Source organism: Scylla paramamosain, chromosome 29, assembly GCF_035594125.1.
Source record: "Scylla paramamosain isolate STU-SP2022 chromosome 29, ASM3559412v1, whole genome shotgun sequence".
Taxonomy (NCBI): domain Eukaryota; kingdom Metazoa; phylum Arthropoda; class Malacostraca; order Decapoda; family Portunidae; genus Scylla; species Scylla paramamosain.
This window is the reverse complement of record NC_087179.1, coordinates 10,099,291-10,114,379: the sequence shown is the minus strand read 5'-3', so window position 1 is coordinate 10,114,379 and position 15,089 is coordinate 10,099,291. Positions and strand designations below refer to the sequence as shown.

The window sequence follows — 15,089 nt, the reverse complement described above, 5'->3', positions numbered from 1 at the left end:
CTCCTCCTCCTCCTCCTCCTCCTCCTCTTCCTCCTCCTCCTTTACAAATATCAACTTTTTTTCCAGCAATCTTTCGTCCTCCTACTCGTCCTCCTTTCTTCCTCTGCATTTCTCTTCTCTTCTCTTCTCTTCTCTTCTTTTCTCTTTTCTCCTCTCCTCTCTTCTCTCCTCTCCTGTCCAGTAGTGTATGTTTCTCTTCCAAATGCCGCTTCTATGTAAATGTGATCTTGTCCTAAAGCATGTGAACAAGGCAATTAAAGAAGGAAGTAAATAAATAGAGAGAGAGAGAGAGAGAGAGAGAGAGAGAGAGAGAGAGAGAGAGAGAGAGAGAGAGAGAGAGAGAGAGAGAGAGAGGTAAGTGGCCATTCTAAAACACTGCGGCCGCATCTTCACTACATTCAGAAGGCTAGTTGAAGTTACACACGAGTTTTTAAGGGTGGTTTTTTTTATTATTATTATTTTTTTTTATTATGATCCTGTTGACAGATTAACAAGACATCTACATTATAAACAGGAGAAACACTCTTGAGAACCCCGCTAATTATCACTGTGGCCTTTGGAAATAACCGTGGTGAGAGAGCAAAGCGTCTGTGAATACTGTAGGTCATCACTCGGTCAGTCCTCCAGTCAGCTAGCGAGCCGTCTCCCTCTGGTACCCGGCATACGTGGGCGTCACAGAGGAAGGCAGGAGGAAGAGGGATGTAGCTCCTCACACACAAACATGGTAGTGGAGGTTGTTTGTGTCATCAACAGCTAAGAATACTAAAAATAAGGGAACGTTGCAAGGTAGACAAATAGATACACAAATAAATAGATAAATAAGTAGATGGATAAATACACAGATAGGCAGATACACGTGGCAACAGTATACCTACCTATCTAGTCTTCCTTTTAAAGCTTCCTCTTGACTCTTCACTCTTAACTGATTACTAAGTCTATTCCAGTCATCTGCCTCTGAATATAGAAACTCCCCCCCCCCCCTCTCTCTCTCTCTCTCTCTCTCTCTCTCTCTCTCTCTCTCTCTCTCACGGTCTTCGCTCTCTCACACTCAACCGCAATGTTGCATATCTTGTTTTCTTTTTACCGCTATGTTCATGATAACTGGCCTTGGGAGCTTTCTCTCTCTCTCTCTCTCTCTCTCTCTCTCTCTCTCTCTCTCTCTCTCTCTCTCTCTCTCTCTCTCTCTCTCTCTCTCTCTCTCTCTCTCTCTGCACTAAACTTTCTCTAGGCTCTCACTCCAGTTTTTCTTATGTGTGTCGTGGACCTTACTGATGTACATTTTACTATTAAAGCATCTTGACTTTTGATTCCCGTTTTCTTTCTTGTTCTTCGCCGCCGCCTTTTTCTTTGACGTGATAATGAAACCGGATATAAAGGCTCACGAAATGGGTAAAAAAGTAAACGGAGAAGTAAATAAGTGAACTGATAATTTAGTAAATGGCGCTCTTAATACCGTCCCTCCAAAAGAAAGAAAGAAAGAAAGAAAGAATGAAAGAAGGGAGGAAAGAAAACTACAAGTGAATTAATTGCTAGAATCTGCAACATATAAATAATCAAACAAATAAATAGTTAAATAGATTAATAAATAAAGCTCCTCGTAATGTTTTTTTTTTTTTTGTGAGACGAGGGACAAATAAACGGTTACTTTTTTCTCTGTCCCCACTTTGCAGTCACCTCTTGGCCAGTCCCCGTGTGAAAAAAGGTATCAGTGAAAACCTTCGGCGCCACACGGGGAGTCCTGTTTCGCGGTGACCTTGCGGCGCGGGTTCGAGTCCCATAAAACAAGGAGGGTAAAGGGGAACGGGACGGGACGGCAGGTGTGTGGTTGTGGTGGTGGTGGTGGTGGTGGTGGTGGTGGTAGTGGCGGTGGTGGTGGTGAGGATAGGGAAGGGAAGGATGATGGTGATGGGAATGATACCCTTATAGCTGATGGTAGTGATGTTTGTGGTGGTGATGATGATGTGGAGGAGGAGGAGGAGGATGTGGTGGTGGTTGAGAAAGTTGGTAACATCCTTATTGTCATTCCAGACCAAGACGGGGGCGTCCCGGCGCCATGACTCCCACACCAGGGTCTCGCCGCGCTCCTGAAGTCGCCCACGACCAGCCCCCTGAGGACCCCGCCGCAAAGCTGCTGCCCCTCCCGGCCGCCATGCCTACCTCAGGTGTGTGTATATGTGTGTGTATGTGTGTATGTGATGTTTGCACGCCCCGCCCCACCGGGGAATTCCCTGCAGTGGTGGGCGGCTGGCTGGCTCTCCTGGCGGACAAGGTCAGCCTATGGGGCGCCGGGGGCGGGAGAATCACGTGCGGAGAGTGACTGTCACGGTGACACGGGTGTGTTGTGTCCACAGAGAGCCTGTCTGCGGGGAGCCGCACGGTGCGGGTGTCCACCGACACTGACGTGGAAGGCGACGCCCCTGGGATGTGCTCGTGGGACAGCGACTCCGCGCGGCTCCTCAAGATGGTGGACACGGAGAACCTGGAGGGCCTGCAGACGCTGCTGACATCGGGTGTGCACGTCAATGGCCACGGCGGCACCTTCCACGAGACAGCCCTGCATCGCGCCGCTCAAATCCGCTGGTCGGCCGGCGTGCGCTACCTGCTGACTGCGGGGGCCTCCGTGTACGCCAAGAACCAGTTCGGCCAAACCCCGTTGCACTACGCCGCAGCCTCCAAGTCCACCACGTGCATCCAGCTGCTGCTGGAGAACCGGCGGCCCGGCGTGGTGGACCACCGGGACATGCGGGGACACACGCCCCTGCACGATGCCGCCTCTGCGGGATGCGTCAACGCCATCACACTGCTGCTCAAAGCCGGGGCCCTAGTGCGTGCGAAGGACGGCACGGGATCCACGCCTCTGCACAAGGCGGCGCGGGCGCGCTCCGTGCCCTGCATGGTGGCGCTGCTCAACGCCGGCGCCGACATGTCTGCGGCGGACGACATGGGTGAAACGGTGCTGGCATACACGCTGCACTACCTGCCGGGCCTCATGGACACCGTGTTTGACGAGTGCCTGGTCACCAACTCGCCCAAGATCAACACCAAAACCCTGGAGGTCACCATGAACTTCCTGCCGCTGTGCTGCGGCTCAGACAAGAATCAGGTTCAGAACCTACAGTCGTTCGTGGACATGGGGCACGCCAAGCTGCTGAGCCACCCGCTTTGCGAGACCTTCCTGCTGCTCAAATGGATGAACGTGCGGCGCCTCTTCCTGATCGAGGTGACGCTGTACCTGCTGTTCGCCGTGTTCACCACCGTGCTCACTTTCAACAAATTTGTGTGGAATCCCAACCACATCAGTCACTTCAACGGGACCTCCCCGGAGGAGGACTCCAAGTACGTGGAGGACCACAAGTGTGTGAAGGGCCCCGACCAGCTGCACAATGACGTCAATAACGCCCTGCGTGGCATCGTGGTGACGTACTTGGTGCTCATTATGCTGCAGCAGGTGCTGTCGCTGCTACAGAACAAACTGCAGTGGTTTCGCTCGCTGTCTGGCGTGCTGCACGTGGTGATCACCGTGCTGGTGGCGGGAGTGGTGCTGCCCTCCGACGCGTACCTGTGGCAGCACCACTTGGCCTCGTGGCTCATGCTGCTGCTGTGGACGGAGTGCATGCTGCTTATCGGACGCTTCCCCAACTGCGGCGTGTACGTGGTGATGTTCACGCGCGTGGCGAAGGTGTTCCTACGCATCTTCCTCATGTACTTCTGCCTGCTGCTGGCCTTCACCGCCGCCTTCTACGTGGCGCTCAACTACCAGCAGGGGTGCTCCAAGGATCCCGTGCTGGCCAACCCCCTGCTCACCTTCGTCAAGACGCTCACCATGATGATCGGCGAGCTGGACTTCGGGGAGGATTTCGTGAACGACCTGTCGCGCCTCGAGTTCACCGGGCACGCCATTTTCCTCTTCTTCATCATCCTCGTGTCCATCATCCTTTCCAACCTGCTGGTGGCTCTGGCTGTCAGCGACGTGCAGGTACGACGCGCCCGCGGCCTACCTTCCTCCTGCACTGCTGCCATCATCATCATTATCATCTTCTTCTTTTCGACTCCTCTTCTCCCAGACACTTGCAATCGTCCGCTTCTAATAACTCTCCTTCACGTTCTCTTTCTCCCCTTCTTCTTCCTCACTTTTGTCCTCCAACAACTCGTCATCCTGTCCTTCTTTCATTTCCCCCCTCTCCTCCACCACCACCACCACCACCACCACTATCACCACCACCACTCACCACTCACCACTAAACCATATTCAGAATCACTCTTGCTCTCTCATCACGTTGTATGCAAAGGCCACAGAGACAATTATCTGAGTTCTGAAGAGTGTTTCTCTTGTTGATAATGTAAAAATCACGTAAATCTGTCACTAGAACCGTATAAACACTTTTAAATTACCCTTGTAACTTCAAGTAGAGTATTTTTAAATCATGGAGGTGCGGAGTGGTGTTTCAGAATAATGGTAACTCTTCTCTTACCCACACAGGGCCTCAGGAACTCTGCCCACCTGGAGCGTCTCATCAAGCAGACAGAGCTGGTGTACCACATGGAGAAGAACATTTCCACGGTAGCCTACATCGCCTCGCTCGTCAAGGTGTCCAAGTGAGTGACCTTGTGTGTGTGTGTGTGTGTGTGTGTGTGTGTTACTGATCTACTATTTTTTTCATCATTTTCTTGTTAATATTCTTACGTTTTAGTGTTGAATGTTCAGTAGTAAGTGGGTTATATTGTTATAGACATCCTCCTCCTCCTCCTCGTACAACAACAACAACAACAACAACAACAACAACAACAACAACAACTACTACTACTATATTCAGATTCAGATAGTTTATTAACCATGGCATGTTAAATATACTACAACACAAATCCACGATGAAAAAAGCATACGAGAAAACAACAACAAAGACACCACCACCACCACCACCACCACCACTACTACAGCACCTCCTCTTCCTTCAGGTTAAGCGCGATGCTGATGAAGGTGGCGCTGGTGTGTACGTACGACTGCTACAACACCAGAGTCTTCTACCTGCCTAACAGTCCCCTCAAGGTAAGTCCCCCGACTCTCTCCCCCCCCCCAACACACACACACACACACACACACACACACAGACGATATATTTTATAATGGTGAATGTGTATACTTTTTTTTATTTTTATTTTTATCCTTTTCCTCCTTTCGTCTCTTTATAAAAGCTAAAGTGACAGGATAGGATATAATTTCAATGATAAATATGTACGGTCTCTTTCTACCTTCCCTCCTTTATTTCCTGTATAGAGCTAAGGTGACAGGAAAGAACATAATTTAATGTTACTCTTTTTTCCCCCTTTTTCCTTGCAATCACCAGCGAGAGAATGGGACAAACAACACGTAAGGCAATTATTTTCCCATATTTTTTTACCCTAATCGTAGTTTCCAGGGACGGGAGAGGAAGGAGCGGGTCTTGCAGTAACGCCCTGAATCTACCGTCCTTTTTATTCCTTTCACTGCAACATGAAGCAATTAACAGCACCAGAAGTAATGCAGGAAATCTTTACAAGCATCTACAAGAAAGAAAGGGATTAAAAAGACTAGATTTTGCAATTTCTACCCAGTTTAAAGGAAAGAGATGGCTGCTGAACAAGTAAAGGTGTCTCAGAGTGATTAGCAATTAAGGAAAGATGTACCAAATAGCAGTCAAAGGGTTAATACTTCCATTCGGTGTAAGAGATGATGATTGTATTGAGTTTAATGGCCTTGGGTGGTTCAAATGATTCTGATGTTCGTAACGCGACAAAAAGGGGAATGAGGAGAAGGATGAACATAAAGATGGAATTAGATTGTCAGCAGATCAAAGGACCTAAGATTAAGAAAAGAAAAAAAAAAGAAGAAAAAAAAAATCACACGCACACAAACCGTTTGAAGTGAGGGCAAAGATGGTTAGATTTCTGAGCATGACTGTACATTAATACCTGTATACTCAACAAGGGGGTTTCCTTGACGCATGACGTACATCACCTGAAGTGTCATCCTTTGTTCCACCTCACTCCGCGCTTCCTTCCGTATGAATAAGCTTCCTGTCTAAACTTATCAGTATCCTTCACATTTTTTTTTCTTCGTTGACGCAATTCCTTCCTCGCGGTGACGCAGGTGAGGTGACGCACGCATTACTCTACACTCACTCTATGCTCTACACGCAATCCTGCTCTACCCACCTGACCTTGTGTGTCCCCTGCACCTCTGTGGCCTTGTTATGCTACTGTGACGCCTCTACCGCTCTTTTCCCTCTCCTCACACACACACACACACACACACACATATACACTCCTATAAATGGTTCGTTCGCCTCCACCTCTGCATTACAACACAACCGAGGAATATATATGTATCTTGCACCGTGTCCGTGTCCCTTTCTGTCTTCCGTGCTGCTCACCAAGGATTTCTCTCTCTCTCTCTCTCTCTCTCTCTCTCTCTCTCTCTCTCTCTCTCTCTCTCTCTCTCTCTCTCTCTCTTCCTAATACTATTTCTCGTTCCTCTTCTCCCATCCCCACCTATTCTTCTCTTTCTCTCCCTACCTTTTCTTCCTCTTACTCCTATCCTTCGTTCCCCAGCTCTCCCTGTCTCTCTCCTGCTAACACCACTCACTCCACGTACCCTCCTTTTTCTCCCTGCACCCGTACACTACCTCACGATCTCTCCCAACAAGAACTTCTGGCAAAACTAACCTTTCCTTCTCTCTCCCAGAAACAACAACGAAGAACCTATCCTTGCAGTACAGTACACACTTCTCCCTTCACTCCACCCTTCTCTTCCCTCCCGTACCAAGACTACACATTCCAAAATCCTGATGCGTACCTCTACCATCTCCCTACCTTCCCTGTTAGCAATGTTCACTCCAAGACCCTTCCCTGCTTCCCTGTACACGATCTTCTCTCCCGATCTCCGCCAAAACTGACCTTTAACCTTTCGTCTCTTGAACCAAACAGAGCAACAAACTCTTCATTGTCAAGAACAAGAAGGTGAAAGAGACAACAGTTCCCTCTTATCTCCTGGCCAACGTGAACCAGTGCCTGCGGGGACGTGAGGCGGACCAGGGCTGCGCGGGCGGGGACACGGGGCGCAGCATGAAGGCCAGACGGGGAAGCAGAATCCGGAGAGGCGACTACCAGAAGAGCGAAGCGAACAACGACGAAGTGAAGGCGGGATTAAAGGAACTTGAGGCTAATGTGATCGAATTAGTGAGCGACAAGATGGAGGAGATGAGAGACACTTACGCGGAGCTCAATAAACAGATGGAGGAGCTGCAAGAGAAGATGAAAAAAATAGCCAGCGTTCTGTGCAAGGAGGAGGAGAAGGAGGGCGAAGAGGAGGGTAGTGGTGGTGGTGGTGGGGGAAGGTTTAGGGGCAGGGAAGGAAGGGGAAGAGGCAGAGGAAGAGGTCACAGGAGTTTGTCAGGCCCGCAGTTAAGTTTACCTGGGGAAATTATTAACTAAGAGAGAGAGAGAGAGAGAGAGAGAGAGAGAGAGAGAGAGAGAGAGAGAGAGAGAGAGAGAGAGAGAGAGAGAGAGATTATATACACTAAACTCCCTACTTATACAATGTACATAATTAACAGCATAACACAAAATAATCACCTAAGTTGTTCTCACTGCAAGGTTGTTAATGATGATATTCACATGTACACTCGAGGTCAGAAGTCATGTCACGCATTTGAAAACAAGTCCCTCTGTGAACGAGTGATACGTGAGGCGAGTCTACAGTAATGAGAAGGGAAAACATTGTGGCAGTGTGCGGTGAGTGAAGAATAATGCAATATGTTTTGGTGAGTGAAATGAACAGGAAATATCAATAATGGTATCTAGTGAGTGACAGTCAATGAAATTTGTAACAGTAGGTGAAATGAAAGGGAAAATGCTAATGGTAGTAGTTTATGGTGAGTGAAAGATGATGAAATTTGTTAGGGTAAGTGAAATGAAGTGAAAAATGTATTAATAGTGGTAGTTTATGGTGAGTTACAGTTTAAAGGATCTGTAATAATGAGTGAAGTGAAATGTAAAATGTCAGTAGTTGTGCATAGCGAGTGAACGTTAATGAAATACATTATGGTGAATGAGGTGAAAAGGGAAATATGAATAGCACCTAGTGAATGAAAATTAATGAAACATCTTACGGTGAATGCAATGAGAAGGAAAACATTACAGTATCTGGTGAACGAAAGTTAACGAAACGGCAAGCAAATTAAAGAAAAGAAAAGTAATACACTACCTATCGAACAAAAAAAAAAAAAAAAAAACGAAATATAGTACAATGAATTAAAAGCAAAAAAAAAAAAAAAAAAAACATTACCTGCCAAACGAAAAAAAAAAATAAATAAATAAAAGGTAATGAAATAAAGTACAACGAATTAAAGAAAACAAAAATATCGCCTCATGAATGAAAAATAAAGAAATCCGTGACATTACTTCTGATCCCCACTGTACACACGCTTCTAATGTACAGTACGTGCCTCGCCATAACACTGCGCGGCCTTGACTTGCTGGTGCTCAAGTGGTGCAGACTGACGGGGAGCACAGGAGAGTAGGGGAGAGGAGAGACAAAGGGACCTCAAGTGCTTATGTAAACAAAACAAAAAGCGAACCAATAATATGTAAAGGCTCCTTGTATTGTATTAGTTAAGTGTTGATATTTTTGTTTTTCTTTTAATATTTTGGTTATGTTGATGTTGTTGTTCTTACTCTTGCGTGTGTGTGTGTGTGTGTGTGTGTGTGTGTGTGTGTGTGTGTGTGTGTGTGTGTGTTATCCTCATTTGAGAGGGACGAGGTATAGAGCGGGGGTAAAATGCGATGTAGAATGACAATAAAAAGAGAAAGAAAGGGAAAGAGGAGACGAAGGAAAAAAGGAAGAAAGGAGTTGACTTACTGCTTAACTAACTGACTGACTGACTGACTGACTGACTGACTGATTGAGAGACTGCAATTTTGACGTCATATGGTGCCGGGAAGAACAGAAGGGTGGAATACAGGGTTGGTGGAGAACAGAGATGGAGAGAGGAGACGGGAAGGGCAGAAGAAGAAGAAAAAAAAGGAAGAAAAAGAAGAAGAGGGGGTGAGGAGCTAAAAAGGGAAAGAGGAAGGGAAAAAGTAGATCAGATAATTATGTAGGGCGGTAGACAAACAGAAGAAGGAGGGAGGAAAGAAAATAATGAGGACGACAGGAAATGAAATGAGAGATAAAAAGAAAATTGGAATGAAAAAGAAAAGAATCACACAGGAAGTGACAGGGAGAAGAAAAGTAGATTACGCGAGAGAGAGAGAGAGAGAGAGAGAGAGAGAGAGAGAGAGAGAGAGAGAGAGAGTGTGTGTGTGTGTGTGTGTGTGTGTGTGTAGTAACGTTATGTAGTGGCTGTCCTAAAATCACACACACGCGCACACACACACGCACACACATCACGAAAGACATAAATCAGGACGAGCAAGAGAGAGAGAGAGAGAGAGAGAGAGAGAGAGAGAGAGAGAGAGAGTGTTTGTGTGTGTGTGTGTGTGTGTGATGAGGACGAATAACAAGTGTCTGAGATTCTCATTAATGGTGATGTTGGTGAAGCTAGTAATAATAATGATGATGATAATGATAATAATAATAATAATAATAATAATAATAATAATAATAATAATAATAATAATAATAATAACAATGATAATAATAACATTCACCGTCACAGTACAAAATAATCACAAAATTTATAACCTGTATGATAAAATGATGATTATTCGTATTCGTAATAATGAATATATACGATTGAATGACTAAACAGATTAAAGAAATCACTCAACTTCATTACAAAACAAAAAAAGATAAATACAAATTCAGAATAAAAAAAAAAACATAATTGAAACAACTTATAATAAATAATAACTTTCCATACAAACAAGCAACAAAATAAATGAATAAATAACCTTGTAAAAAATAAATTAATTAAACAAGATAAACAAATGATCTATTACAAAAGACTTAAAAAAAAGACACCAATATTCTCAATTAATGAAGTAAAAGAAAATAAATAAATAAATAAATAGTAACTTTCTATATTCACAAGGTTCTGTCAGTTAATGTGTGTACGTGTATGCTATGTATAGACGTCAGCAGCCCGTGTGTATGTATGTTTGTATGTAACTTAATAGTAGGAGGCCTTGCGTGGATGTGTACGTGTGTTTATGTATGTTTGTGTGTGTGTGTGTGTGTGTGTTTCATTATTACTATCAACGTTATTATTATTATTATTATTATTATTATTATTATTATTATTATTATTATTATTATTATTATTATTATTACTATTACTATCACCATTATCATTACTATCACGATTATTATTTTTGTTTTATTATTGATTTTATTTTCTATTATATCATTTTATTATCACTATTATCAACATCACCATCATCACCATCATTATCACCCCCCACCACCATTACTCTATCATCACAACCACCACTCATTGCCATCACGTTCCATCACCGTCACATCTGTCTCGTCTACGGAATGTGTTTGCCTGGTGTATATATATATTGACTACCACGTATTATATTATCGTAACTCACTGGCTTCTGTTTTGTATCTTACTACACAGATTACAGAGGCTTAACATTAACTACCCAACTACTACCTGTATGAACACGTTTGGTATACATAAGCCTCCGTATGTACCTGTGTGTGTGTGTGTGTGTGTGTGTGTGTGTGTGTGTGTGTGTGTGTGTTTGTATAGATATGTATTAAGTGCCTTTTTTGCAATAAACTATGCAAATTAACTTAATATGTGTCTTTCTCCTTATTTGTCTGAGAAGAAAGTTTGAAAAGCGACGAGGTGGACGAGAAAAAAATTCGAAATGATGGAGAGGAAAAAAACTTCGAAATGATGGAGAAGAGAGAGAGAGAGAGAGAGAGAGAGAGAGAGAGAGAGAGAGAGAGAGAGAGAGAGAGAGAGAGAGAGAGAGAGAGAGAGAGAGAGGTCCCATTAAAAAGAGATTGAGTTGCAATTGTGATACAACCAAAAGGAATGGTTAGGAAACACTGGACATTACCCGAACCTTCCTCCCCCTCCCCCAACACACACACCATCCCCTACCCTTCGTCCCCCCGTCCCCCAACACACACACACACACACACACACACACACACACACCGTCCCCCTCCCTTCCATAACTACACATAATGAGGGAAGACAGACAGACGGGCAAACTAGAGAGAAAGAGAGAGGGAGAAGTAAAAAAGAAAACGAAAGCGAGCGAGGAAAACACACACAAAAAAAAGATGAGAAAAAGAATTAAGGGAATGCATGAAATTAGGGATGATCAAAGAATAATCAGACTTATTCCCCTTCCCTACACACACACACACACACACACACATACACACACACAGAGGCAGGCAGGCAAGCGGGGTATATAAGGGAGGCGGTGAGGCGGAATCAAGCACAGTTCTCCTTCATCTGTCTTCACGTGACCAACGATGTTTGCTGTGGTAAGAAGAGAGACTTGTTTGGCTCAGTAATTGTTGAGTTGTACTGATGACGGAGAGGACAATACTGAGGAGGAGGAGGAGGAGGAGGAGGAGGAGGAGGAGAAGAAGTCAGAATAATGGGATAAATCAGGAGAAAACTTCAGGAAAAGAAAAGACATCGTGATGATTTAAAGGAGCAGAAGGAGGAAGAAGAGGAAGATTAGAAAAGATTAGAAAGAGTAGCCAAACAGCAACAAACTTTTAGTCTTTTACGAAGCTGTTTTGTAACTATTTCTAACTAGCTACAGGGTGAAGAGACGTGACCGTAAACCAAAAGGAGGAGGAGGAGGAGGATGAAGATGAAGATAGAAGGAGGCTAACAGTAGTAGTAGTAGTAGTAGTAGTAGTAGTAGTAGTAGTAGTAGTAGTAGTAGTAGTAGTAGTAGTAATAATAATAATAATAATAATAATAATAATAATAATAATAATGCTTACTGCAGGTGGTAATGGTGTGTGTCCTGCTGGTGGGGGGCGTCTCTGCTGACAGCCACCTTGAGGTATGTGTGTTTGTTTGTTTGTTTGCTTGTGTGTGTGTGTGTGTGTGTGTGTGTGTGTGTGTGTGTGTGTGTGTCATATCAAAGTGTCCTTTTAACTATATCCAAACTCGTGTCATGTTTTTCTTTCCCTTTACTCACTCACTCATTCTCCATCCCACTTCCTTCCCTCATTTATTCCTTCCTCCTCCTCCTATTTCTCGTTCGCTTCCTCTCACAATTCTCCATCACTTCCTTGTTTTCTTCCTCCCTTTTCCTTTCCTCTCCTCTTTCTCCTTTTCGTTATCTCCCTCTCACAAATCTCCATTCCTCCCTCCCTTCCTTCCTTCTCTCCTTCCTTCCTTCCTTCATTCCTTTCCTAACCTCCTTCTCCCCTCTCTCTCTGCCCCTCACATATTTCGCTAACAGAACACTATCAAAACAATTTAACACCCCGTTCTTTCTTTCCTAAACTTTTCTTCCCTATAATCTTTCACATTTTTCACTAACGCAGTCTTCCAGTAACATTCAAACACTCAGTCACTCGCTAAACACTAACGGATTCTCTTTCCCTAAAAACAGAAGGTCCCTAACTACGATTTCGACTACGCTGTGCAGGACGCAGAGAGTGGTTCAAATTTCGGCCACCAGGAGACCCGCAGGGACGGCCAGACATCAGGGAGCTACCGCGTGGTCCTGCCTGACGGACGCCTGCAGGTGGTGACGTACACAGCAAGTCCCGCGGGTTTTGTAGCGGAGGTGACATACGAGGGTGAGGCTGTGTTCCCTCCGCCACCTCCCTTCGATCCATATTATCACCACCACGGACACGCTCCCTTCCACCCAGCTCCTCCTCCTCCTCCTCATTTCGTTCACGACCAGCACCATTTCCATCATGGCTCTCTCGTGTACTAAAATGATTCTGTCGGTTCTGTACTAGGTTTGTCTGTCCGGTTCTTATCCATTGCTACTGTTTCGGCTCATTCGTGTTTCCTGAATAAATTAATCGATCAGTTCATATTTTTCTATTTTATTCCTTTGCCTCCGAAAATGAAATGTAACTTGTCTTTCTCTCTCTTCTTGATTTCCCTTTATTTTTTCTCTCTCCATCAGAATACTTGATAACAAAAGTTTTCTCTTGTCCTTTCTTCTACTTTGCTCCAATTTCTCCTCATCTTCCTCTTCTTCGTGCTTCCTAAAATATTCTTTCGGTTCTTCCATCGTAATCCTCCTCCTTATCCTCCTCCTATATTTATTTCCTCCATTCTTCTTTACAAATTAATCTTTTTCTTAACTTCATTTCCAATCAAAATTCTCTTTCATTTCGATCAGTTCACAAACTCATATATGTGTATTACTCCCAGTGAGGTCTAAGGCACTGTTCAGGGGGTGCTGTGAACTTATCATTAAACCCAGCTGTGACCTCACTGAACGTTTCCCTTTGTGTCTCACAACACAAGGGGGTAGTCACAGCCTGCCCTCTAAAGACAACTCTCTTCCTCCACACAAAACTACAAGCACCTAATAACACACACACCCTTCACTCAAAAATTCTAAAATCATGGCGACTCCTACACCAGCCTCGGAGTCCCCATCTGGGGAGGGGACCATAAATGTCCTCAGGTCGGAATGCCTTTCTGTCGACGACCCTAAGTGTCTTGACACACCCCTCAACTTTTTCTTCATTAACTTCTGCAACATTCGCGGTCTAAGATCTAATTTTCAATCTGTAGAACACCACCTCTCCTCTTCTAAACCTCATCTTCTTTTCCTCACTGAAACTCAGGTGTCTGAGGCAACTGACAGTAGCCCCTTTTCTGTTCCCTCCTACTTTCTCTATCCTCATTTTCGATCCAAAGCTGGATGCTGCGTTTATGTGCGCAATGACTTAACCTGCTCTCGTGCCCACGCTCTTGAATCTTCCGAGTTTTCCACCATCTGGCTACGACTACAGAGTCATTCTCATACTAAATTTATCTGTGCTGTATACCTCTCTCCTAACTCCTCTGACTATAAGAAATTCTTTGACTACTTAACTTCCAAAGTGGAGCACATTCTGACCCTCTTCCCTTTTGCAGAGATCTCCATTCTTGGAGACTTCAATGTTCACCACCAGCTTTGGCTTTCCTCTCCCTTCACTGACCATCCTGGTGAACTAGCCTACAACTTTGCTATCCTCCATGACCTAGAGCAATTGGTGCAACACCCTACTCGTATTCCTGACCGTCTTGGAGATACACCCAACATTCTTGACCTTTTCCTGACCTCTAATCCTTCTGCTTATGCTGTCACCCTTTCTTCTCCGTTGGGCTCCTCCGATCACAATCTCATATCTTTATCTTGTCCTATCACTCCAATCCCTCCTCAGGATCCCCCTAAGCGAAGGTGCCTCTGGCGTTTTGCCTCTGCTAGTTGGGGGGACCTGAGGAGGTATTTTGCTGATTTTCCTTGGAATGACTACTGCTTCCGTGTCAGAGACCCGTCTTTGTGTGCTGAGCGCATAACAGAGGTGATAGTGTCAGGCATGGAGGCGTACATTCCTCACTCTTTTTCTCGTCCTAGACCTTCTAAACCTTGGTTTAACACAGCTTGTTCTCGTGCTATACATGATAGAGAGGTGGCCCACAAAAGGTACTTAAGCCTTCCATCACCAGAATCTCATGCACTTTATATTTCTGCCCGGAACCATGCCAAGTCTGTTCTCCAACTAGCCAAAAACTCCTTCATTAACAGAAAATGTCAAAACCTTTCAAGATCTAACTCCCCTCATGATTTCTGGCATCTAGCCAAAAATATCTCCAATAACTTTGCTTCTTCTTCTTTCCCTCCTCTACTTCAACCAGACGGCACCACTGCTATCACATCTATTTCTAAAGCTGAACTCTTTGCTCAAACCTTTGCTAAAAACTCTACCTTGGACGATTCCACCCTCTGACTACTTCATGCCACGTATTAAAATTCTTCGTAATGATGTTTTCCATGCCCTCGCTGGTCTAAACCCTCGGAAGGCTTATGGACCTGATGGGGTCCCTCCTATTATTCTCCGAAACTGTGCCTCCGTGCTTGCACCTTGCCTAGTCAAA

At 44.8% G+C, this 15,089-nt stretch overlaps 1 protein-coding gene and 1 long non-coding RNA gene across 11 annotated transcripts in view; both read left to right on the top strand.

The window, feature by feature from the left end:
* LOC135115713 (transient receptor potential channel pyrexia-like) overlaps positions 1-7,560 on the top strand; it is a 28,732-nt gene extending 21,172 nt beyond the window's left edge. For all 10 annotated transcript variants that reach the window (XM_064032630.1, XM_064032636.1, XM_064032632.1 and 7 more), the window contains 5 exons: positions 2,029-2,162; positions 2,352-3,976; positions 4,481-4,596; positions 4,957-5,047; positions 6,964-7,560. In XM_064032630.1, the coding sequence (XP_063888700.1) occupies positions 2,054-2,162; positions 2,352-3,976; positions 4,481-4,596; positions 4,957-5,047; positions 6,964-7,470 (2,448 nt within the window). In that variant the 5' untranslated portion in view covers positions 2,029-2,053 and the 3' untranslated portion in view covers positions 7,471-7,560. The remainder of the gene's footprint in view (positions 1-2,028; positions 2,163-2,351; positions 3,977-4,480; positions 4,597-4,956; positions 5,048-6,963) is intronic.
* Positions 7,561-11,386: 3,826 nt separating this feature from the next.
* LOC135115715 (uncharacterized) lies at positions 11,387-13,020 on the top strand. Its single transcript, XR_010276035.1, has 3 exons — positions 11,387-11,494; positions 11,974-12,030; positions 12,589-13,020. It is a non-coding gene; the product is annotated as an uncharacterized LOC135115715 (long non-coding RNA).
* The last annotated feature ends 2,069 nt before the right edge of the window (positions 13,021-15,089 follow it).